This window comes from Pieris brassicae, chromosome 6 (genome assembly GCF_905147105.1).
Source record: "Pieris brassicae chromosome 6, ilPieBrab1.1, whole genome shotgun sequence".
In the NCBI taxonomy this organism is placed as follows: Eukaryota; Metazoa; Arthropoda; class Insecta; order Lepidoptera; family Pieridae; genus Pieris; species Pieris brassicae.
In genome coordinates this window covers 6801686-6828155 of record NC_059670.1, presented here as the reverse complement: position 1 = coordinate 6828155, position 26470 = coordinate 6801686, and the positions used below count along the sequence as shown (strand labels likewise).

Here is a 26470-nt window from a genome sequence, read left to right as displayed (position 1 = left end):
TATATTTAATTAATCAAAGTATTAACCATTGTTTTCTATGCACTTTTGCCATCTCATAGGTAGTTCATTCATCCCTTTACTAAAAAAACCAGTCGGACGGGAATCAATAAAATCTGTGAAGGCGATTTGGACTGCCCCATCAGAGTTAATTTTTTTCCCTTGCAAGAAGTTGTCCAAATTTCGAAAAAAATGGTAATCTGTTGGAGCAAGGTCCGGGGAGTACGGAGGATGTCTTAGACATTCCAATTGAAGCTCTTCTACTTTGGTAGCCGTCTGTTGTGCAGTGTGTGGTCTAGCGTTGTCGTGAAGTAGCAATGGCGTGGAGCGATTGACCAGCCTAGGTTGTTTAGCCGCTAGCTTTTCCATCATGGTTTGCAATTGCTGACAATAGACATCAGCCGTAATAGTCTGGCCAGATTTGAGAAAAGTGCAATGAACAATACCGGCACTAGTCCACCAAACGCATACAAGTAACTTTTTTGGGGTTAATTTTCGCTTGGGGCAGGATTTGGCTGGCTGGCCAGGATCCAACCATTGCGCTGAGCGCTTCCGATTATCGTAAAGAATCCATTTTTCATCACAGGTAATGATTCGGTTTAAAATACCTTCATTATTGTGCCGGTTCAGTAATGTAACGCAGCAGTCGACGCGCAGATGCCGGTTTGCTTCAGTCAATTCGTGAGGTACCCATCTTTCAAGATTTTTAATCTTCCCAATTTGCTTCAAGTGAATTAAAACAGTTTTATCACTAACACCGCAGCCTGCAGCTGACTCGGACGTGGTTTGCGATGGATCCGCTTCCACAATAGCCTTCAATACTTCATTATCAACTTGGGTCTCAGGCCGTCCACGGGGCTCATTCTGCAGGTCGAAATTTCCAGAACGAAAACGTTGGAACCAAAAACGAACTGTGTTTTCTTTTGCAACATGACCGCCATACACATCATTCACCCTTCGAGTCGTTTCCGCAGCACTAGTGCCACGGCGGAACTCGTACTCGTAAATAATGCGATACTTTAAGTTTTCCATTTTGTAAAATGAGTGACGCAAACAGAAAAAACAAATGAATGACGGTCATCGAAGCACAAATACGTGAGTAAATAGCTGTACTAATTTGAATTTGAAATTCCTAACCAAAGAGGAGAAATTTGAGGTTAAAGTGGCCAATACGACAAAACGCCAATTTCATATGTAAGGACCTAATATATAAACCTAGTACTGAGCGACAAATCCGCTTCTTATTCTCTAAAATCTGTGAAGTGTCCTCAACTCTAACAGGCTACCAGCAACACCAAGTTGTTGAGAGCTTATGTGCTGCCGGCGGTTAAAATAGAGCGATTATTCACCGGACCACGCACGCTGTAAAGCACGCGAAACGTCGGAATTAGAAGTTTATAATAATACAAATAGCTTTAATCCGGTTAAATTATTTTTTCTTTCAGATCTATTATTGTTAAAGAACTATAGCAAAACTATAAGTACGAATATAAGAATCATATTTAAGTAATATTACTAAGGTTAGTAATACCATAGTTCAATGTATATCTGTAGATTTTGAGAACCCGGTACTGCGGGTTTCTGCAACAACAAGCCCAGAAAATATTTTCCAGGCAAGATACTCGCTAAACAAAGCCAGCAAAATTCCATAAAACTGTATAAAACCACGTAACATTCATAATATTTTCAAAACGGACGTTTGCACCCTCGTTACATTTAACAATCGGGGACACGGGAAGCCATCTGACATTTGCGCAGTACGAATGGAAATGAAATGGCTGTCGGCATTCGTTTTGTATTAACGCTCGCTTTTATTCATTGCTTTACACATCTACTTGGCGTACATATAAAAATACACTCGACCCTATTAGTAATTTATTATTTTTTGACATAAGAAGACTACCGGCTTAGTTGAGAGTACCCTATTATACTAAAACAATCACATAGTTCTAATATATTGTTCATTTGTTTTCAAATAGTCACGAAAGAAATTCACAAAACATTGAATAGCTGTTGGAAGCTAGATAGTCCGTTTATGACAAGGACCGGACGTATCTAAAACAATGGAAAACGAACTCTCAATAGTTTTGATTGTTACAATAAACAAAAGCTATAACATACGATCCGTAATTTAATAAAAGGCACAACCTCCTAAAATATATTTGTGTTCGCATCACATTTGAGCAAATGAGAAATGTTTGCTTTATTAATTTTTTTACACATGTAACAAGTGCTGCGTGCATTTTCTTATGGGAAACTGTGTATCTCGCAATGTGATATTGCGCTATTGAGTTTCAAAACTAACGTAAGTTCCAACTATACAAGGCTGATATGAATGATTCAAAAGTACATATGTGCTGATCAACACTTTAAAAGAATATTAATGAATTCGACGTTTTATAAAATGGACCAGAGAAGGATATTTATTTTTATTTTTATTTATTCATTTGGGAAACAAACAGATACATCTCTAAAAGTAGAAGTCAGAAAAGAAATATAAACATAAGAATTAAAGCATTGGATATATCCACAAAAAGTTTCACTGATAAAAAAAAGGATATAAAGCAAAACAAAACGTGACATGACAGAGAACAAAATATTTAAGTAGACAGTACTAAGTTTATAGATCGGTAGAACGACAACAAAACACATACTAGTAGCCAAAATAAGAAGAAAGATACAAGGTTTACTACTCGAATAGTTGTTTTAACCTATTCTTAAATGAAGCAGTAGAGGAGTGCGAAAAAAGATCGATATTAGTAGTAGAATCAAAAGTAGAACACATCCTGTGAAGAGGCTCACGGAACCCAATGTTGGTTCTGGGAGTCGGAAGGTTAAAGGTTCTGTACGAGCGTAGAGATCTGGCAGGAATATTGAATCTTATGAGTTCGAGAAGATTTGAACAAGTTAATTCATGTACGCATATTTTTCTTATAATGACACAATCTATCAAACTACGCCTAGTACTCAAAGAAAGTAAATTATATTTTTTTAAAAGTTCGTTGTATTTAGCCCTACCACCGTTCATGCGACAATTTAAAATACGTAAAAATTTCTTTTGTACAGCCTCCAGTTGTGTGACATATATAGCGTAGTAGGGATTCCAGATTGGACTAGCGTATTCCAACTGAGACTGCACAAGCGTCTTATAGAGGTGACTATATGTGGTTTTGTCTTTGAAAGGTTTGGTGACACGCGTTATGAAACCCAACATACGGTAGGCTTTATTAATAATCAAGCCTATGTGTTTATCTAGGGATAATTTGGAGTCAAGAAGGACCCCAAGATCCCTTACAGAGCTCAATCGTATCGTATCGTCGATATCGTACATTACCTATGTACTACCCTACTATAATTCAACTAAATATTTTAAGTAAGTGCTAATATTATAAAGGCGACCAAGATTGTTACACAACGTGTACGTAATTTAATTGATTTAAACTATTTCCTAAATGTAAATAAAAATAAAATAAAGTAACATGATCAAAATCTTCAGGCTTAGCTGTAAGTACGCAGTCCGTATAATCCAAGGTGCGACGATTACCAGCGAAATACTTTCAGATTGGACGGCAAGACAGGCACATGCCATTGTGTATTTGAAAAAATCTTCAATTAAAGACATTATTTTTTTGCAATTGCGACTACTACTCATCAATTTAAGCATATTAAACAACTTCGCTAAGCAATAGTTTGTATCTAAAGCTTGCCGATTTTGTAATAGTTTGACAATTAATAAGCTTTACCTTCATAGCCCTTTAGAGTATACAATGTACAGCATACAATGGCGGCCTGAGTCACAGGACAATGTATAAAATCTAAGTGATATTTAATAGTGTTTTAATGTTTTGTCATTAAGTTCCTTTTATGTGGAGACATTTAAGCCCTATTCGTGTGAATATAATGTGTTGAGAGATTATTTATATCTGTATCTCTAGATAGATCCAGACTATACAAAAGACTTGTCTAATTTTTGGCAATAAAGTACCACGTAGGTAAATAAGTCCCCATAAATTTTCTAAATGAAAAGCAAGTAAAAAAATATTTTTTAATAAAAGGTACCGTTTCTGGATATTATTATAGTCTTGTGGATTAAACAGTGACTAAATATAAATAATAACTTGATTCTAGAACCCGATCATATTGGTTAGGTTGTTTAAGGATAAAACTATCTTATACACCCGAGTAGAATATTTATTTATAGCTTAAGGGAGGTTTTTGTACCAAGTACATGACTATACATAATAAAATATTACGGTGTAGAAACAAAAATTTAATAGAGTGCTCTGGTTGTTATAATTAAAAATTCAGTTGTCTTGTAACGTCAAATTAAATAAATGTAGTTTATTTATATGATAACGACAGAGAATTGTCAAGAGTAGTAGTAGATAAGTAAGTAAAAAGTATAAGTTTAAAGTATAGCAAAACTATCACGTCGTAAATTAGTTCAATCTAACTTTGTTATAACAAAGTAAGTATTTAAAAAAACGAACAACAGAAGTACAAAAATTTGCATAAACAATAAACAATTTATATAAATTGTATTAAAAAACGATGGCATTACCAATAACAGACGTTACAAAATTAGCTTTACTATTCTTGCGCAATAAAAACTTGTTACAAAGATGCAGCAATTCGCCATTTTAGCAATTTATAATAAAACTTGTTTATCGGTGCAAAGCTAAATACAGAACATATTATTAAACCTCAACGATAACAAATAATCATCACGAAGTTGTAAATACCGTAAAAAGCATTCACATTTTACGGCAGACTAATTAGGACATTTTAAAATTACGTAATCGTTCAGAAAGTAGGGAGCGCAACAAGTAATCCACAATACGTACCAACCGCTCACATTTTTATCCACTAATGTAATTATGTCCTTGGTATATTTTCAGTCAAAACAAAATTTCACACATGGCCAAACTTTTTTCGCGCGGATAAAAGAATAAATTTTAATTCTGTTGATCTATTTCTAAATCATTATCGAGATTTCTCTTTTGAGAAAATTTTCAGGGTTACTTTGCGGACCGTTCGTGAAGGCAGCCACCTGCTCTTTGTGTTTAGATGGTAAAGGGCGCCTGCGCGTCATCGATCCGCCCAAGACGTGATAGCCTGAAATGAGCCGCAGTCCAACCAGAGACACTGACTAGACACTTGTTTGAATGGGAAATCCAGTAGAGCTCATGCAATATTCACGACGAAATCAATGCGCAATGTATTCACAGTCAAACACATTGAACAACACGTAAATAAGGTCTATAGAGACGGAAATAAATTGGTAGGCTTTATACGAACTTTAACAAAACGATACATATTTTAAAATGAAAATATGAAATAGAAAAAAAATGCATTTCGACTATATCTATTATAGATAAGACATTCGTAAATTTAATCATAGTGATTCTGTTCACAATTAGCTATTGCAAGTCTATGACAAAATATTCTAAGCAATATTCAACATAAGCAGTTGGAAATAATAATTAAATTTGTAATTGGTTCCGCGCCTCTGGTGGGTTGTAAGGACACAGTTCAAAGATGTAGTCGGAGACCAACGATGGTAACGTATTTTGTATAAACAGACAATTTAGAATGGCATACAACGGACATATGGATGGATATTGGGTTTATTTTATTTTTGCAGTATTGGGAAACGGCACGCTTGACACATTCCGCGTAGCAAACTAAGGTATTATATTAAAGGAGATATTGTATAACGCCGGTTAAAATAAAAACGTATGCTATACATTTTGCAAATACAAAATGCCACCAAAACTGAGCATAACTACACACTGGTACAACTAAAACTAATAAATCTGTTTACTTGCAGTGAATAGAAAACTTCTACCAAGGTTAACATAAGCTTAACGGATGTTATAAAGACCTCATAAAGACACAATCATAGAAAGCCATTGCTATGTCTGCGTTACTTATAAATACTTATTGCAGCAAGGCACTGTGTGATCCCTTATAAAATTCATAGTATCATCAGCATACATATACATATTCCTCTCAACTAAAACACATTATTTGTTAAAGATAATAATACAAAAGCAATATTTTTAGTGCAAATATTTTTAAATAATAAAATTTAATAAAAATTAATAGTATAGTAGCTACAAAAGTACCTGATGATATAAGCCGGACATTCTCTTGTAACTGAACATTCATTTCTCCTTCTCAATCTGAAAAACATAGAAAATTTTAAACTTTTAATTCAGTATTATATTCTTTGTAAAAAAATTACAAGTGTAACATAATTATCCAAACATCACTACTATTCTTACTATTACAATGTAAACTCTATATAATGATACTAGGACTATGATACTATTTATGGCATTGTAGAGTTGTCATTAAATGGAGATAAGAAAAACACATATGATTCCTACTTATTGGTCATGGTCAACAACAGTCTACATATGCAAGCAAGCCCAATTTGTAAACAAAAGAACAAATTTCTTAAAACATTTGTACGCATGATGCAGACAGTCAAGTTTATTGTAGGCTAGGATAATAAAGTGACAAAAGAATGTACACAGTGCACACTTTTTAGTAATTTTAGCCACTTAAAAACTATTTTATTACTCAATTGTTGTGGTTATTGAGATTGGATGTAATGCTATGTAGAGTGTATCATTGTATAGAAGACAAGCTAAACCAACGAAAGCCATTGATTTTGACACTTTAGGGAGTTCATTGTTAAATCAAGGGATGTTATATGGAGTTTACACTGTATTAGCAATTATGAATATCTATTAGATAAGAACTAGATATTTATAAGAATAATATCCTATCATTTGAATATAACCAACAATAGCAAGACCTTTGACTAGTCCATGCATGCAAGCTATTGAATTAAATTATAGTTGTCATCGAATTTTTATGAATAAATAGAATAAGCAAAATACTTGAAAATGTGAGCAATGAACATTTTATAAGCCAACTGGAAACCCATTCAATCAACATATCTGATAACCGAAAAATTTCAATTCTTATCTTTTTTTACTAGAGTTATAACCTGGTAATGTTATGAAAAATATTTTGTTTATAAATCATGTTTGACATGGAAAAAATACATACTTATAAATCTTTTAAGAATATTTTATTATTCCTAATTTTATTCAAACACAATAAAACAAAAATTAAGTAGCAGATTTTTTTAAAAGAAACATTTCAGTATTAAATATAACAGATGTCAACTTTCATAAAAACATTTAAAAAACACAGTCTACGATTATGTTTATTTACGAAATATCATGCGCAAAGTTAGAACATAATACGTAACTTACTTGTAACTTCTTAAAAAGTTTAGCGTGTACAATACATAACGCCTCCAGGCAAATATTTTACACAAGACACTCGTACAACATTATCTTTACTGTCACCCGGAAAGTTTGGAACAATGGGATCTAAATTTTATGCGAAAATACACTTTCACATTAGAACGAACCGACCAACACAGCCACCTACACAATACAATATACTGTAAAATGTAAAACAACTTAACACAATGCACGACTGTACTTTTTATGCATTATGTAGTTAACTCCCGACGTTTTATATTTACAAGTTAAATCGTTTTAAAAGAACCATTAAAGTTTTAAAAGTAACTTTAGCACGGCAAAAACTTTTTAAAACTTTTCTGTAATGTCGACGACTTCAACTAAAAGAATATTGACAGTTGACGTATTTTTACATAGATGCTACAGATTATAAGCAAGTATGGTCAGCCTTAGAAAAATAGTAACGACTTAGTACAGATAACTGCAAACATCTTGAACAAATGTCCTTGCCTGCGCAGAAGCGATTTTTAGGTATCACTGGGAGGGGGTGACGACGGCGGGAGAATGACGTGTCTATCGTGTGATTGGTAAATCAGTTGTTTTTTGTGGCCTTGCGCTGTGTACGATGCACAAACTTCCCCCCACTCCCTTGTTTAATGCTACAGAAGTTTGCCGGCATCTGTAGCTATAAATTTCTTGATAAGATAAACTTTTTATTGATTATAGTTTTATCGGCCTCAGGGTGTGACGACCCCATCGTCCTAGGTTATTTCACACCTATGACAAAGATTATTTCACCAGCGCAATCAATCAATCCCTTCCAAGTAGTGCCATGCTGTTACCTTCAGGCTTCAGCCTAATGGACAGGCACGACCGGGACAGTACCACTGGCTCTCAGAAAACCGGCATCAGGTGATGCAATAGGTTCGCCTTAATGTAATTGCATTTCGTGCGGTGAGAGAGAAACTGTCCATCCACGCTGTCCACTTTCACTAAGAGACTGCGACGCCGGCCTTGCTCTTTCTAACCGAGACTCAGATATCCTCCCCGGCTGATAATTTCCACCTCTCCTACCCGGAATACAAGTTGGAACATACATTAGTGCCGCATGCGGGAGATTGTGTGTGCGTCAGAGGAGATATCTGTTCTCGTTGCCTCGGGACGCTTGAAGGCACGGACCTATCTAACCTTTGGCTGCGCGTATACTGCTATGACCATCCATGTATAGGTCCCATAGCGGAAATGACGAAACTGACAAACTAATCGAGCCCATTCAAACGGCTACAGATTCTCTCGAAAGGCTTCATCGGATCATTGTACCGTTCACGTGCCCTCCCTTCGCGGGCTGTCGCTGCATGTTGCACAACAACTCAGCAAATTTGTATGGGATACGGTCTTTTTTTGCGTCCTTCCCTACCGTCCTACCATATGGTTTTCGTGACTGACTCTGTCACCGAGGTGGTCCTGCAAGGTTTGGAACTTTTTGTTACGTCCTCTGCGGTGCCGGTCTATGGCAGGTTCCTGCGTTGGTTTAAACGTTGTTGCAAGGCGGCGTCGTAAGCGAGAATGCTTTAAAGCATGGGTTAAAAGGGCGACATCCTGTGATGCGACTGACATTTATTGCTCGACGACTAAGTTTAAAATGCGTCGACCTTAGCTGGTGCATGGCAAGTTGAACGGTCCCAGAAATAAGGTTTGGTATTGGTGGTATTGGCGAAAATGAAATTTAATAAGACGAATGTTTCACTCGTTTCAGATCACGTTAGTAGTTATAGATAATGGTTAGTAGAAAAAAGATTCGGGTTTGTTTATAAAATACTTTATTGGGTTCTTTTCTATTGACAGAAAATTTGAACGTCAGTTTTAGAGTTACACTTTTATACAAGTTATACTTTGGTTATTAGGTAACAACTAAAACAAATTTTACAATTTCAATTATTTACATACTTTACAGTAATCATACAGCATAACTACAGGAATTAAGTAATTACATTATACGTGAAATGTTGAAGGATGAAATCACCGCGCATCTCGAATGCATGTTTTTTTTCTTTACTAACGCGATTTCCAAAAAAAAAACTAAATAGACGTAATTTTATTCATATTTTTTAAAGACGTCAAAGGGTTATTTTTATATCACTTTTTACTAAAACACATTACGTAGTCACAATCTCGACTTCGAATGAATTCTTAATTAATAACTTATATCAACACAGACTTTTAAAGGATGGAATTATACTGATATTTCAATTATACTAAGTGATTTAATACTAATTACTTTTATCATATAATTCTTAAACAAAAACCACGTTTACTTGTTTAACATATACTATATTAACATTACATGTACTATTTCATCGATTAAACATCACAAAAACAAAATCCTTTATTCCATAGATTATGGACGAAGGATACCTTGTAGAATATATATTTTTTTCTTTTGTTTAAAATATCTTTTCTAATAGGATTATTAGAAATTTTGCCTGACTGTTCTCATGTTCATTATGTTTCATAATCAAATATCATACCCGTGCAAAGCCGGCGAGCTTTTCTTTCATGAAATGAATAACTCACAATAAGCTTGTTTATAAAGCAACATCTTTATACTTAGTCAAATCATCCGATTCGTTTCCCACAGACGTGTGACTATTCCGCATAGTGTACATCCTGTCTCTATAGTATGGATCATGTCGTAACAAATTGACTCCATATCCCGCATCTTCCCTTTTAAAGTCCTGGAAATATGCGTAATCTGGAGGATATCTTGGGTCATAATAGGGCCTGTACGGGTAGCTTACCCGTTCGTTAATTTCGCTCTTACAGTCCATACGATCGTCGAAGTCATATTTGGTCGGGTATTCGTCAAACGCGCCAACGACTGAGTGGCGACGTTTGTAGTCGGTTCTGGGACCAACCCAGGTGCCAAAGTTTTGTGGGTAATGTTTCGGGTAGCCACGAAGAGAAGCTGCGTACTGCCGATCGGCTAAGTGTTGCCAGTAGGCGGGAGGTGGTTGTGGTAACATGATGGGGTAGCCCATATTGATGGATTGACGAGCGGCCAAGTGACGACGGAGATCTGGCATTGAGCCGGATTTACCTAGAATTAAAAATTAAAAGATTATTGCCTTAAATTCTTATGCACATTAGCAAACTATTGTTCACTCAAAATATTTATTTAAAACAAGCTTTTCTTAAAGAATGAAGTGTAAGATTACCATTATCCGCCAGAAAGCCCTCATTAGTGAAGGCCGGTGCCGCAGTATCGGGGACGTAGTGGCTGGCATCGAACTCACTACCGCTCACACCGACGCCAGCACCATATTCACCTTTCCTGAAATATCGAGGATACTATATACAGTAAACACACTAGCTTACTTGTTGTACTTATTTACATAAAAAGCATTAAGCTACCATTTTCTATAGAGTTAAGCTGTGTAATATGAAAGAATCAATTCAATATGATTAACGTTCAGGTGTTATAAAAAAAACAATGCCACCACCACCCCTTGGCCTCAAATTTCTGCATCTGTTGAAATTATTTGATTTTTTCTAAAAGGCAAGTAATATGTTGTTTATTATAAGCTGTTTGTACCTGACACACTGACTTTTTAACTCTAAAGCAGGATTCCTCACGAAAGAAAAGTCCATTGGTGCACAGCCGAGGTTCGACCCCACAAGTGAAGGCTGCTCATATCATAAACCAGTCGTAAATCAATATAGAGCAATATTACATACAAATTGTTTTATTACCTCGCTTCTCTAAGTGCATACGCAGACTGTACTAGGACAACTCCACACACAATGGCTGGTAGTCGAGCCACATAGCATGCCAGCTCAGCACCTCCATACACCCCTTGGAGACCCTGCATTTGTTTTATTATTTTAGAAAAATAGAAGTGTATACAATTATCATTAAGCGTATCGATGGGTTGTCAAAGGAAATCTACAAAACTGTTAATAATCTTGGAACCTTTTCATAGGTTTTTTGTATTCATTACTTTGATGTTATAATTTATTTACCCAATGGCTTATAGACATGTAGAAGACTAGAGCACACTCAGGAATCAGCACCAAGATCACTGATATAAGCCACGCCAGCAGGTATTTGTTGTTTTTCTGAAAATTATTACAAAAATACGGTTCATTTTTTTAGAGTTTGTTGTACTGTACAAGTTATTTATTTTATTTATAAATATTTTTTTTTACAAATTAGGCATAGATTTTCTTCTAAGTTTTAAGTATATTTCAGTCAATAATCCTCAAATACTCGACTTTAGAGATTCGTATTACATATATCTGAGAGGACTAGGTCAGGTCAAGCTAGGTTGAACGCCATCTTTTGGCAAGGGTATGAAGCGCTCCGTAAAATTCAAATAACATAGTAGCGGCATCTATTATGTAGTAGATGTACCATTTTTTTAACCCTTGAATTAATAATTATTGTTGTCCAAAAAGTCATGTAAATAATGTTTTGAAATGTAAAAATTAACGAACTCTTTTATGAACGCCATTCTTGAAACTATTGAAACTAGAAACTCTCTAGGTATCGTTCGAGACGAATAATCTGTTTTATCCTTATAGTCCAATTCAGAGAGATCAATTAAGACTCTTACCAACAATTACCCGTTAGTTAAATAAACTCACAGATATAAGGCCGTGAACCAGCACGACCGTAGCCGCTATTACCACGCAGTAACATATCATAAGCAAAGCGGATGGTATAGGCAGACCACTCTGAGACTCCACAACCCATACTATCTCATATATAAGGGCGATTGCATAGGACACCTGAAATAAAACACATAATAGTAGGTATATTTTCAAAAAAATACAATATAAATTCTGAGACTGTTGAATAATTTTGATTTAGATATAATATACAAAATTGTGATTAATAAAAATTGGAATCATATAAAAGTGGCATAAAAAGGTACCCCTTTCTTAAGATACTTTTTCGGTAATAAAACTCATGGAATAATATATTTTTGGTTCTTCGTAAAAATTTTGTCCTCGTCCAAGTTCATAATATAAAAATGAAATAAATGTACACATGTCCAAAGGTGTAACAGTCATCAATCAAATAAACAATGTGTAAAATAGAAGGGGTTTGCCGCGTCCATAGACTAAGGCCAAATCCCACGAAGTGACGAAACAACGACCGGAATATATAAACCTCTTAGCGTAACTGGGTATTTGGGTTATGATTTTTAATATTACGTACAAAAATCGCGTGAGAGATTGGTTGTTTAAATCGTGTCACTCGTATTCTTTTACGCACACGGTTTATTATTAAGGTTTTTATTTGGTATCCTGAGATCTTACCATTTTCTTATACCGAGCAATATTTTCTTAGATTGTCTATTACTATAAAGAAGATAAGTTTGCTTCAGCCGACAAGAATTTAGAGCTATATTTTTTAATTTACGCTCTATAAGTCTAAAGCGTAGAGCAGTAGTAGAGTAGGTTATTGGTTAAATCCCGGCCTAACTATGATACGAAGGAAGACAGAAGGTGGAAAGACTACTTATCTACCTAACAAAATATCAATCACAATAATTTGTCTATGTGCCCTTTTATAAAAGTATGTTAAAAGAAATATTTTCATACATATGTTAAATTGCTTAACATGTAAAACGGAAAGATCTTAAATATCTGATATAAAACACTTACCAGTGCATAAGCTGCAATAAATCCAGAAGCAGCCGTGACGCTGCAGCAGAATATCTTATTAACAGCTGGCTTCATCCTTAGTCTTGGAGATGCATCAGTTTCATCGCTCAAATCATTGCTAGTAGACATTTTAGCATTAATATAGTCTTAAAAATCCAAAATCATTATTGGTATAAAGGTATGGCGTAATTGTAGTTTCAACCAACCTACATCTTTTCACTGAGTTAAAAGAGGTTTTAAGGGCGGTTGTCAGATCTGAAACAAAATTGTTTCTTTAGGTATGCTACATGTAGGTGATCAGTGCACACATATACTCTTAACACTTTGTGTTTATGTCTAAGACATGCCGTACATACAAGTATTAAATGCCGATATAGAAAAAAATCATTAGTTCACAGAACTCGAAACCACGACTTCAGGGTCGCACACTTAACATACTTATAGGTATTATTTATTTACATTTATTACTCAGCCATTATTTTTGACCAAATGAACAGAACAAAAAACCATTCGACCCTTTTTTTCACAGATAACAGGTTAAAAACGTGGAATAGCTACGAGTCGTTTGTTTTTCATATTAGTCTTAGTTATGTAGTAGAGAATACTTGTTAAGATTTGTATTCGGCATTAGTTGCAACGTGGCAATTTTACTTGCTTACTCGAGAACGGACAAAAAAGAGAAAAAAGCCGTTTGCGGACAATTTGGATATTTAAGTTGGTTAAAAACATTATTTTTACATTTCAAGCTTAGGACGTTTTGTAGTAACAAGGAAATGACCACGTATAATTTAACTTCTTCCTAGTTATCAACGACATCCTGAGAAAATCGTATACAATTTTTTTTATGTTCGCATGGGAACCACGCATGAGAATCACTTAAGACACAATGCTGTAGAATGTATGCAAAGAAAATAATTACTTTTTACAATAGTTTGGTTTACTTAATTATATGTATTTAAATAGTACCTAACAGTTGTTTAATGTGAGTAAATTAACACATTTAGATTAACTGTAAAGTTTGTACGCATGTCTTATATGACTTTAATTAGCAACTATAATGGACTTAATGATAAAAAATAAAATAGCTTTTTATGAATTGCTTTTTTATTTAATTTAAGGGTTTGTGTTCTAAGAACAACGACCAACCATTGCTGAATTATTTAACATAACGCCCTCTATTGGTAAGAACTTTTATAATTTGGGATATTCGGTTTATAAATAAAATGAAAATAATAAATTTGTTTTTTTTATACAGTGTGTGTTATCACATTATTTGCCTTGGATCATTTAATAATAGATGAGGAAATTTTGTCGATTAAATATTTTACTACGGGTATCTATAATTTGAAAGTTGTGTTGTACTTTATGACTTTGCCTTAGTAAATCTTAAATACCTATTAAATATTAGGTGTGTAATTGCATTAATACGCTAATATAGCTTCAAGCAAGTAGGTCAATGTTAATGGAAATTGGAAGTGGCTCCAATCGCAGATAAACTGATTTTTAATTTTTTTAACTAGGTTTTCCATTGGTGTCAAAACTGTGTAAACCCCTAGATAAAAATAAATACGTAAATATAACACTACGAAATGTATACAAAGGCATAAAGAGTACCATTTATTTATTATAATCTAAATAAAAATATATCAACATAAACGACTTTTGGTCAGGAAACTGAACTGAGTTATAATACCTAAATATATGGTTAAATGCAATTAATATAATCAGTTTACCCAATCTTTAATAAACTTATAAAATGTACACTTTTTATACCAAATTAATTTTCTACTGACTACTCCATTCTCTTAGTATTCGTACCGTAAAAAATAGTCATCAATTAATAACCAAGACAATGAGAGTAAAAGCCTCACAAAATACAAGACAAATAACTTTCTCGTTACTATCTACTTCCTTTTTGATGCTAGGAAATGTCAAGATCAAATGATTTAATACAACATATATATAATTGGTATAAATTACTACATTATTTATAGTATCTCTGTTGGATTTTTAAATATATATTGTGAATTAATCAAAATAAAAATGGTGACCAGAATATAATAAAAGTACTGTGTAGTACTGAAATGTCTAGCGACATCTGTTACAAGAAAGTTAAACTTGTGAACACTCGGCGCTTCGTATTGTGACGTCACAAAAAGAAAATAACGAATAACAATTTATTTAAGAGTGATATATATACTAAAAATATAAATTCTTGCTCTTTGATACTTAAGACACGCATATTCAATAGTATAAAAAAGGAAAAACTAAATCCGTTTACTATGAAGACTGTATTTCTAAAACGCGCTAACAAAGTTTTTCCGATTCTTAACTATAGATACTGTGCGATTCACGCTACTGTTTGGGGACCTTCTTTATGAGGGAAGCCGGTTGGTAGCCGTGCCGGTCTAAGACGGTTGCACATTCAGATGACTGCATAAGGTTATTCTTTACAGTATATAGATGAGTTGAACAATGATGATGAAGATAATAAACATGTAAAAGGCAAATAAACAGGTTGGGGGTCTCCGTGCCCCGTCAAACCACACAACACCTCTTAGAGAATTTGTTCCCACTTTTGCTTATTAAAATAAAAAAATAAGATTAAATTATGAAACACTTCCTTAAATTTTTTTTAACTGTTTATTACTACCTAAAATAAATATTATTATGTTAACTATAGACACTACTTAAATTTAAATAAGATGTATGACAGACACGTCGGATTAGAGGCTTCATTTCTATTAATAGTAGCGTACTTGACAAAATTAACCTGGATTTAAATCCTAATTACAAAAACGGTACTGTGCAATGTATATTTTTTACAGTTATTTCCGTGGGCCCACATGGTGTGATACGTGATATGAAAGCAGATGGATTTGTTTGGTTTGTGACTGTAGCAGTCTAGGGAGTCGGCGTGTTTAGCATTACAATATAAAAATGGGGTCTATAAGGTCAAGGGACTTTAGGTGCTTCCATTGTAAATACAACATAAATAGAGTTGTTAGTTCGTTCCATTCATAACTCGATTTTTATTTATTTTTATAATTATTCAAAAGCTACTTGAGCTTTATAACTCGATAACAAGGTGCGTAGTTGCAGAGGTTATTATGTAATAAAATCAAACATACGCAGTAAAATAGTTATAATTATGGACTATGGAACTTCAATGTTTCGTCAACTTTATAGAAAATATGACTATTAAACAACTGATTTTGCGCATCTGATTAATTATAAAATGCATATAATAAAAAAAACAAAGATTAGTATCAGCATTTAGCAAATTGATTATTCTGAACGCAACACACGGAAGCGATCAGTTAGGTAACAGTTCTTGTTTCTATTTTTTTAATCTGGTTACGTTAGGTCACGATATCACAGGTTTCGAGTCACTCGTAAATACCCTATTATGGTGTGTAAGATAGAGTGATTTATAATAAATTCCTGGGTAGGCCTCTTGAAATAACATTTGACGGTTGGCTATCAACTGATTTATTTAGTTTAGTTATTTTAGTATAAGCGTACAATGGCTTAATCTGAACCACGTTCGTTGTCACGAAACGAATCTCGAGATATAAAATGTTCCGTTTATTCGTCGTACGTAAGTGATAGTAATGAGCCTTTTGCCTGCAACATATACTAAGAACATAATATATGTATATTATAAAAATAAATTCCAATACATATATTGTTACATTGGTACATCTATCTATGTTGAATGTTTGTGAGTAAATTAGATGATTAAGAGCAAATCTTTACACAAACTTTTTAAAATAGTCTTAATAGGAAACAAAATTGCAGCACACACTTGAAAATATATTAAGTGACTTGATAATTTCAATTAGATGCAGATATTCAAATTTTTTTACAGATACTGGCAAATTAGAAAACGTTATACATAATAGATAGAGATAGTGGCATGCTGGTATAGGTACACAGCGATATGCTAATACATACGGCACATTACATATACCTACTCGAAGCCATTTATGATTAACCAGTTTCAAAACACGTTTTTTAATAGGCGCATCCCTCACTTACAGGGGTATGAGATACTTCAGCCTCATGCTATGAAGCAATATCATAATGCAATATCAAAATTAGTTTCTTAATAGAAAAGGGGGTTACAGAACATTTTTACAACTATTTTATTTGCCGATAAATATAACGTATGAGAACTAGCAATATCTTTTAAATGTATTTTACACAGACATAGCTTATGACGCATTATAATAAAATTAATGCGTCATCTTTAATGCTTATGATGTATGAGTTATTAATGAACAGTTTAGATTAGTTGTTTTGATTCAATGTGAATTACGTTTAAAAACAGACGCTGCACAAGAATTTTTATTATTATTACTTTATATACTTTACATTAATTAGCAATAATACTTGAAATTCAGAGTCCTCTTATTTCACCTTCATATTTTTAAATTATACGTTAACAAGTTTTAATAGACTTCTTTGACTTTAAATTAGTTAAACTGTATTTTATAAAGTGCTTTATCTAAGAACAGGTAAGATCAATATTGTATTTATAAATACGATCTACGCTACGCGCAATTCTACTTTAGATTGGATTGTTAAATTTAAGGTATTAAAATTTCCTTTTGGTTACTGTACCATTTATTATTTATACACTTATCGAAAAATTACTATTATAACTTAACTACAAATGATATGTAGTCCGACAATAATCAAAATCGACCAAAACGTTCAAAGAAAACTTCTAACAGAGACAGTAAAAACGACATTCCACGACCTACATAGTGTGTTTCGTGTTTTACTCAATGCTAAACATTCTCACAATCGCGATAACTTTACATAAGTGCAATTAAAAACTATTTATCATTGTGGTACTCAAGCGTGTCGCATTGATGTTTCTTAAATATTATGTCAAAGGTTACAAAAGTGTTTAGTGCGTAGCAATACAGATTATTATTTTATATTAGTATTTTATTTTTATCTTTATAATATTTATGTTTGGGCAGTAAGCAGTAAGACCGCCCATTATTTGTTTTGTCTTTATTTTTCCATTTAATTTTTCGTGCAGATGAAATGCAGTTTTTGACTGATTTAAAGCAAAACTGGCCCCTTACAATAGAATAAAAATTCCATGATTAAAAACGAACTCTTTGTTCCAATAATATCATCAGCTTTCAAACTAAAGAAAATATATCACGATTTCTATTACTTTTCCGAGCATACAAAAAGTTACATAAATAAATACATATAACAATTACGTGTTATAAATAAATCGTGTCACGTGGAGCAAATCGATAAGTGCGCGAGTGTAATCAGAGCAAGTTATTTTACACATTAAATCTGGAATGTGATGCAACTGTGAATTATTTTACACCCCGTTATCGAACTTCGGATTTATTTAAACAAATACGGTATACCACCCGAGTTATTTTTAACAAACTATTTAAACAATTTGTGGTTACTGAAAATATTTATGATTATTTGATGTTTACCAGATCAAATACAAAACGGTTTTGAATATAAAATTGTAGGATATAGTTTTTAATAGGTCTTTCAGTGTCTTATGCTTCCTTAAATTCAACTAAGAGCCCCCTACCTATGTTTCACAGTTATTTATATATGTTAATAATAATTTGCTATAACAAAAAATATGAGATAGCGGTGTTGGACCAGGTCAGGTGCGACTCTCATCTGGGGTTCCAAACCCCGCTGTGAAGCAATGGACGTTCTTTTATGACAGGCACAGAAGACTATTCTTATAAAAAACAAATGATGACGAAAAAAGATAGAAATCCAAGATCTAAAAGGCGATAGCGCCACTGGATATTCTTATAAAATTATATTGATGTACGTAAATTTTAAATTAACTTAGTATTGTCTTTTGCTGACATGGCTTTTACAGATTAAGAAAACACTTTTTAAACGCCATAGCTTCAATCCGTTTAGAAAATGTTTTCTTAATAAATTAACTTAATTTGTAACAATCTCATCTTTTAGCAAATTTTGATTTTCCATCGTAATATAAGTATTTATTACTATTATGAGACTACTTTTAATAATACGTTACATAAACCGAGTCGGCATTATTTCCTAAAAATTTCTAAAAATTTCTTAAAAATAGTAAATAATAATGATAAAGTTTCTTAACTTATATAAAAATTAAAATTAATTTGATTAAGGAAGATTAAGGAATTTACGCGTTGAACTCTTTTCTATGGTATTGTAAAAAACAAAGGAATGTGTTTACAAATTATTTATGTATCTTCATATCATCAATCATATGTGACAAGAGATAAAGAAGTTCACAAATGCCCTATGACTGCTGCCAAATAACAGCTAGTTTATACTGTTGAGATTTGATGAATTATTCATAAAAAAATCAAATCAAAATATGGATTATTTTCCTTTAACATTGGGAAAATAATGTCTCACAATTCACGATATTTCTTTACTGTTTTATATTTTATACAGAATGGTCTGAGCTTACACCAATCAAGTTCTGTGAAAAGGTAAGTACGTTTTACCAGTTCAAGGTGATTCATATAAGAAAATCGCATACCTGTGTGGTATATCCTTAATTAAAACTAAATTATTTTGCATTGAATAACATCATTTCGTTTTACTTAAAGGAAAATGAAACTTTGCCAAAATAATAGAATAAGCAAGGAATTTTTAATTTTATCGCTGAATGAGGATGTACTATGATTGATGATTATTAATTTTATAAATTATGATTAATGTTTTACGTACTAACCATAATTTTAACAGATCAAATTTTTACAGATATATCGATTTTACCTGTTGTAAATATCAAGTATCAGTATTTAGTTAAAATGTGACTTTGCCTGCCCTAAAAGACTTAACCATTTTTACTATATTACTGAAAAATATACTTTCATTCTTAATAAATGCAAAAAATAACCTATCTAACCACTTATCCCTTATATACCTATACGTACATATGCGTAGTACACCGGAACAGTGTAACACATTATCAGTCACTTAAGTTTACATTAAAACTATGTTGTAATGAAGACTGTGTTTTCCTTGAACCACGATAGCAAATATATTTCGCAAAGACAAGAATTTTGTAAATTACCTCATATAGTAATTTCTCAATAAAACATAAACACAGCACCACACTCCAAATTAACCTTCTGTCATGAATATAGTTATATTAAATTCAAAATAAGAATACACTTTTTATCGTATACAATTTAAATTAGAAATAAACAATACGCGCGCACTCCGCGACAACCGCCGAAATACTGGCATGTGATTGGATAATGAATCGCGGGAAAGCGATAATGTCAAAGCTACACCCGCTGAGAGGTCTATTAACTTTGAGTTTTTCTTACTTTTTTCTACTGCATTGCAATTGAAATTTATACGTTTTTTTTAAATATTTAATTAATCTTTTCAGACACAATTTATTACTGTTGTATTATATAACACGTCTTATGGCATGTTCTGTACATTTTATTTAAATTTAGAATCAAAGCTATATTATAAAATTTACTAAATGAATGCTTAAATTCTGAAAACGATGCTATGTAGTCCTCGAACTACATTCATAAAAACAAATAAATACAGAACTTTGTGACATTTTACGATAAGATAAAGTTCATTTTCACCTGCATATAATTAACACATTTTCCATACAATAGCGCACGATCGCCAACTCTTAGTCATCGGTTCGAATATTAAACAGCTGTGAATACAACTTGTCTCTTTATGGGGCTTGTAAACTATAAAGGTTTCTTAAGGTATGAGGAAAAAAATAAAACATTGCGACATGTAGGAAATACTTAAACTTCCATGAACTGACAGCCAAATGATATCGTTAATTTCATATATATTTTTAAGATAAATATAGATAACTTGAATGGTATGCAAATTTCTTAAAACGACCGCTTGATATTTGTAAAAAACTTTATCATATGACCGGATAGTGTATCAACTGTGCCTTAATAATGATAATGTTTAGATGGCCTAATTTTGTATGTACCTTCATATTTCTCAAACAAATCTTTAGTGCGCGATTTTTGGTTCAAGACATTTTTACCGTGATCTTTTACTGAACGTGCAAGTCTAAGTTGTACGCATAGACAGACAAATTCATTAGTATCCAGCCAGGCATCGAACCCCCTATCTCAGGATTGAAATCCGCACACTTAGCCACTCTTGGGTACAGGCAGAACCGTACCTTACTGTCCCGCCGTATGTACCAGCCATTGCCGACCAAAAAAACAAATCTCATAAGAAATTGAAACGTAAACATTAATACCCATCTCATTGTAGGCTGAACCTTGTAAAAACATCTACGTGGGCTTCACGGTGGTGATTGATGCAGCCTCTATTCCTGACCTCGCAGGTCGATGGAATCTGTCCTTGTCTAATGACAGTGGATAAAATGAAATGGAATAACCATTGTCGCGTGGGAAAACTAATGAATCATTGAAGATGTTAAGTGGAATCTGTGGTGGATTTCTTCAAATTAATGTCTTATTCCAAATATACTTTACAAGTATCGATACTTTTGATTTTCATCAATGTACGTACGATTTCATGGAACACAAGTAGCATATTATATGTCTGTACAGACCTTTGAATAAAAGTCGCGAACCTGTATATAACTGTTGTTTACTCAATAAATAGTTAACTAAATTAAAACACAATCAGAAAAATATGTTTGTCTATGATGCGTAAAACCACACAATTGACTACATATATGGATTTTTTATTTTTGATTTTGGTTTGACAGTTCTATTTCCAATTATACGCCGATAATTCTAAACACATGAATTTAATAATAAGTGGTGTCCATAAAAAAAATACTGAATTGAATATAACCAAACTTTATAAATGGGAATCGAAATAAAAACTTATTCGTAAAGTCTGTTAAAAATTGAGATTGAGCGGAACATTCGATATAAGGTCAAAGGAAGTGTGTAGTTTTCTGTCGGAGGCTACAAGACCATAAACTAGGTACCTTTTATTGTCACGTATTGAGCGCATGCGTGCTACCCAGTTAACTTAGCCTGTGAATTCTATGCTTCGAATATTACTGGTTCCATTAAACCTTGGGCCTAGACTCAATAACAGATAATGGACTAATGAACTCATTAAATTTACTTGAGAGTTATACAATGTATTTCTCTTTGATAGATTGAGAAATGTCGCAACCTCCCTTACAGCTGGCGAGAACTCGCGATTAAGCTATATCTTAAAATATGATTATCAATAAACCGATCGACGAGGCGACGTCTTAACTTAGTGTTACTTACCTTTAGTATCTTTAGACAGCATAGCTTGAGTATGAGAGCGCATACTCTAATAATCTCGTTAAGTGAGAAGATTTATGATCTGTTTAAATTGTAGAATAATAATGATAGGATGATATGATATTTAATAGTCATATTCCACCACCCTATTATATTATTTTTTCCAGCGAAGCCATTACTGATTTATAGCGCAAAAAAATGTTCAATGAAAGTTCAAATATGCCTTTGGAGTTCTCATGAATATATCTTGTAACATAGAACTCATTGACAGATGTCCCTAGTAATTTCAATTAAGATAAATTTGCAAATAGAAATCCAAGGTTAAATGTAAAAAAAATAGCAAACGCCTACAGATAATAATTGTGTAACAATTACTTAAACCTTAACCCGTTATGCTAAGTTGCTGTGGGCGCGTTCTTGCACGTAAGGATGCCCACCTGCGACTTATCACAACGTCAATCATACTTATATTATGATTCATTATTATAATAAATTTTAAACGTGACGTTATATTTTTTTGACTTTGTTATTAGATTTCGTCTAATCTATTTTTTGTAATATCAGCGTCCACATGTATTCAGTACCTTTCTATCATACCATATGCATTCTAGAATGTCTTGTATGCATCATGGTATATACGTGGGATGTTTAATAAACTGTAAGAATGCAAGAAACAAAAAGAAATACTGTCATAGAAAACAAAATATATAAGAAAAAAATATCAATTGTTTTTTTACAACCAAAGAGAATTCATAGATTGTTTTGTTTCTTCTTGGAGATGGGTAAATTTAAGCGTGCGAAATTTTTACGACGGAGCTGGTGAACGAAAACTTTAGAGCGACATTGGAGTTTGTCCATATTTTACGGTTACGCATTGATGTGCCAAGTTTAAGCGAGGAAGAACTTTCTAACGTTGAAAATTGTGTTGCTGTTTCTAAGACAGAAGAAATTATAATTTTAATGGGAAGTGTTTTTATACACTACCAAGTTGATTATGAAAACATTGTCAGCGCTCTGATAAAGTCCCAGTCCAGATGGCTGCCATTTAAGAAGGTGACTTCGAATTGAACGAACATACTCCATATTCACCTGCCCATGCTCTTAGTGAATTCTACTATATACGCAGTTAAAGGATCATCTCAGGTGTGCTAAGTTTGAAGACGACGCAGTATACGACACGATTTTAAAAGGAATCAAATATTTTTAAAAAGAGGATATTAGTTTAAAAAGATACATAAAGTATATAAACACGAAAGGTAAAATGGAATAAAAACCCTTTAACAATAGATAATTGCGTTTACTCTTTAGCACTTTTTGTTAAAACCTCTTACTAATAGGACTTTTATTTTGGAACTGAACCTGATATTGTCATAATCCACCGTCTCGTTTATTAAAATGTCATCATGAAATAAAACTCTCTTTAATATACATATATGAATATATTATTTATTACTTGAATACATATAACTTTACTAAATTGAATACCTTATAAAGAAATGTTATAATTGATAAGTACAGATCAGATATTATTTTGAAAATTACCTTTTCGTTGGATTAAAAAATATGTATGATACGGTGAAAAAAAACACATATTAATAGTAGGGTATGGCCAAAAAAATAAAAGCTATTATCTTTGATTGTAAAAAAATATAATAGGTACGCATACATGATGGGTATAATCTCTATCTTGATAAACATTTGAATTCATTTTGTCTATCAAAAGACGTGATTGCTTTTATTTTTCTGGCCAATAGTAAATATATTAAACATATAATACCAGTATCATTATTGATTACATATTACGTTAAACATCAAGATAATTGTATTTTACTTTAATTATTTTTACCTGACGCTGTGATGCCAGTAAGATAATACTTTCATTAGATGAAATGAATATACAGACAAAACATAAATAGCGCATAAATTTTGCTTCTCAACTCTATGACATCAAAGCGCCGAGCTAAAAATTAATTTATGTTAATTATCTAGACATACATTTTTATAAATATTTTTGCCTAAAATTGAGATTTTAATTAAGTCAACAAACCCGTTTAGGTTCATATATATATATATATATATATATATATATATATATATATATATATATATATATATATAGTATAGTTGTATAGTTAATAGAATTGTATGTTACTAATATGTAAGTAAATTTTTAGTGAAATGATTCAGAATTGATCATATACTTTGATGATTATATGAAAAAATATCTTTAATTTCTCATTTGTTGACTCATCTAAAATAGACAATTTATCTATATAAGCCTGACAGAGTGTCACATTATCTACGTTATTTAATAAATGCGTAAATCTAGTTCAATCATTTAGTGAGATACGAACATAAAAAACCTGCTACTATTTTAAAGTTTTACCTTGAAATAACAGTTAATTTAGGTTTTATTACTATGAGAATATTTTAAAATACATTTTTGCGCACTTTCTTACTACAAGTTTTAAACACGAAAATGTAACAATTTACATAAACGACTCGATTTTGAATGAACTAAATTTCCGCGATTGCTACAATTACGTACTTGAGCGTACCTTATACGATTTCTATTATATTAATGATTCACATACAAATGGCACATTTGTTACAATTTTAACCAGAATAATCAACTGACAAATAACTTGCATATGTGTAGTGTAACCTTCAATTATATATAAAAAAAATAGCACTGCTATAAAATTACACTCAATTTGAATATATGAGTGCTTCGATAGAACTCCGTAAAACTGGATTTGAGATCCAAATATTCATTAATAAACATTAATGCGATAGTCACTTATCCAATAAGCACACCAAATACTTTTTAATTTCATTTAAATTACGCTCAAGTAAATGTGTAATATTTAAAATACTGTCTTTTATATACTTTTTAATAGATATAGAGGCGCTATATAAATGCTTTAAATATATTATTACAACAGTGAAACAGAATATGGACGCTACACAATTGTTTCAATTAGCTCAGTACTTTTAGTACTTTTCACGCAGTTGCGTCTATGCTTGTGGCATGTGTGTAGCACGCTAAAGTGACTGATTAACAACATACACGAATATTTAAATCTACATCTTAAGTAGAAGTAAGATAAACACTGATTAAAGATTATCATACACTTACATCACGTAAGTTATACATAAACAAACTATCACATACGAAAAAATAAATTAAAACAGTAAGATTCTACAATAACAGAGTCCACTCTTTTTCTAATGATTCACTTTTGTTTTTGTTTTAAAGAGCGAGACAAAACTTGATGAAGCATAGACAATGATCGTGGACCAAACACAACGATTGTTAAACATCCCTCTGTCAATCCTAACATTCCCTTTAAAATCTATAGATGGATAAGTACAACAATTTTCTAGGCGATTCGGTTCAGCATTAAATTTGAGCTGGTTTCAATCATTACTATACCGATCTTATATAAAACTGTATTTTAACTTCAGCTGAAAATTTGTAGTTAAATTTAATAAACGAAGTTCTTTTTGTTTTTACAAGTTTTTCAAATGAAACGGGAAGATAAAATGCGAATTGAATGATTGAAACCAAGCTTTTAATAAAACTATTTAACAGCGAAAAACATTTCAACCAGCATGATGTCGCACTGACCCTGGTGCGGTATTCATAATTAGCTAAGTTCACAACAACTAAATTTCACGCTATCTGTAATCACATTGAAACAAATACAGCTTTTTTGGCAAAGTGCATGTAAATCTCTTGAGCAATATACTAGTATAATTCTATCATCAGGTAACAAAAATGGCGAAAACATGCACAATGCTTAGGAATGGTTTAAAAATAGTTATCTTCTGTTATTATATAAAAATATTTGTTAACTAATTTTAACCAAACCTCTGTAGCCAAACCGAATTCGTGTTGTTTCACAGCCTTTTTAAAGTCTTGGTGGTCGGTATCCTCTGTCCTATTTAACCTCTTTGGTATAATTAATAATCTTTTACCACGTTTCAATAATTTATATTTTTTCTAAATCTTTTAAAGTCCTTAAAGTGGCAGGTGTGGTAAATGCCAAGATAGGACAGAGAAAATAACAATATAAGAGGCGGGAATGACGACAATAAGCCTACATAATATGATGTCATTTTACAGTTAAAATTATAATTGAGGATCTGGATAGAACTATATGAAACAATTAATTGTTAAAGGTCAGCGCACCTGCTACGTTCATGATAGAAAAAATGCATTTGTTTACAGAAAACAGTTAA

General features: G+C 32.4%; 2 protein-coding genes across 10 annotated transcripts in view; both read right to left on the bottom strand.

The window, feature by feature from the left end:
* Window positions 1-7632, bottom strand: part of LOC123710724 (rho guanine nucleotide exchange factor 28) — a 35962-nt gene extending 28330 nt beyond the window's left edge. For 6 of the 7 annotated variants that reach the window (XM_045662855.1, XM_045662856.1, XM_045662857.1 and 3 more), the window contains exons 1-2: window positions 7290-7632; window positions 6126-6182 (exon numbers count right to left, since the gene is read on the bottom strand). In XM_045662855.1, coding sequence (XP_045518811.1) covers window positions 6126-6168 — 43 coding nt within the window. In that variant the 5' untranslated portion in view covers window positions 6169-6182; window positions 7290-7632. Of the gene's footprint in view, window positions 1-4841; window positions 5034-6125; window positions 6183-7289 lie in introns of those variants that run through there. The other variant, XM_045662860.1, reaches the window with a different exon arrangement.
* Window positions 7633-9388: 1756 nt separating this feature from the next.
* LOC123711366 lies at window positions 9389-20191 on the bottom strand. Of its 3 annotated transcripts, XM_045663922.1 has the most exons (8): window positions 20041-20191; window positions 13160-13208; window positions 12954-13071; window positions 11928-12071; window positions 11304-11399; window positions 11034-11146; window positions 10499-10614; window positions 9389-10380 (listed from the first exon to the last, which is right to left on the bottom strand). In XM_045663922.1, exons 3-8 carry the CDS (start codon window positions 13026-13028, stop codon window positions 9869-9871), a joined length of 1056 nt encoding a protein of 351 aa, XP_045519878.1. In that variant the 5' UTR covers window positions 13029-13071; window positions 13160-13208; window positions 20041-20191; the 3' UTR covers window positions 9389-9868. The 3 variants fall into 3 exon arrangements, with proteins under 3 accessions (XP_045519878.1, XP_045519876.1, XP_045519877.1); XM_045663920.1 differs by having other exon boundaries at window positions 12954-13208; XM_045663921.1 differs by lacking the exon at window positions 20041-20191 and adding an exon at window positions 19901-19999 and having other exon boundaries at window positions 12954-13208.
* Window positions 20192-26470: the final 6279 nt, after the last annotated feature.

What these genes read in the sequence shown, in the direction of transcription:
- LOC123711366 (XM_045663920.1), bottom strand. Translation starts at nt 13,082, where the DNA reads ATGTCTACTAGCAATGATTTGAGCGATGAAACTGATGCATCTCCAAGA. An exon ending in TTATTGCAGCTTATGCACTG is followed by an intron (nt 12,072 to 12,953) that starts GTAAGTGTTTTA and finishes GTTTTATTTCAG; the next exon opens with GTGTCCTATGCAATCGCCCT. An exon ending in TGGTTCACGGCCTTATATCT is followed by an intron (nt 11,400 to 11,927) that starts GTGAGTTTATTT and finishes AATAATTTTCAG; the next exon opens with AAAAACAACAAATACCTGCT.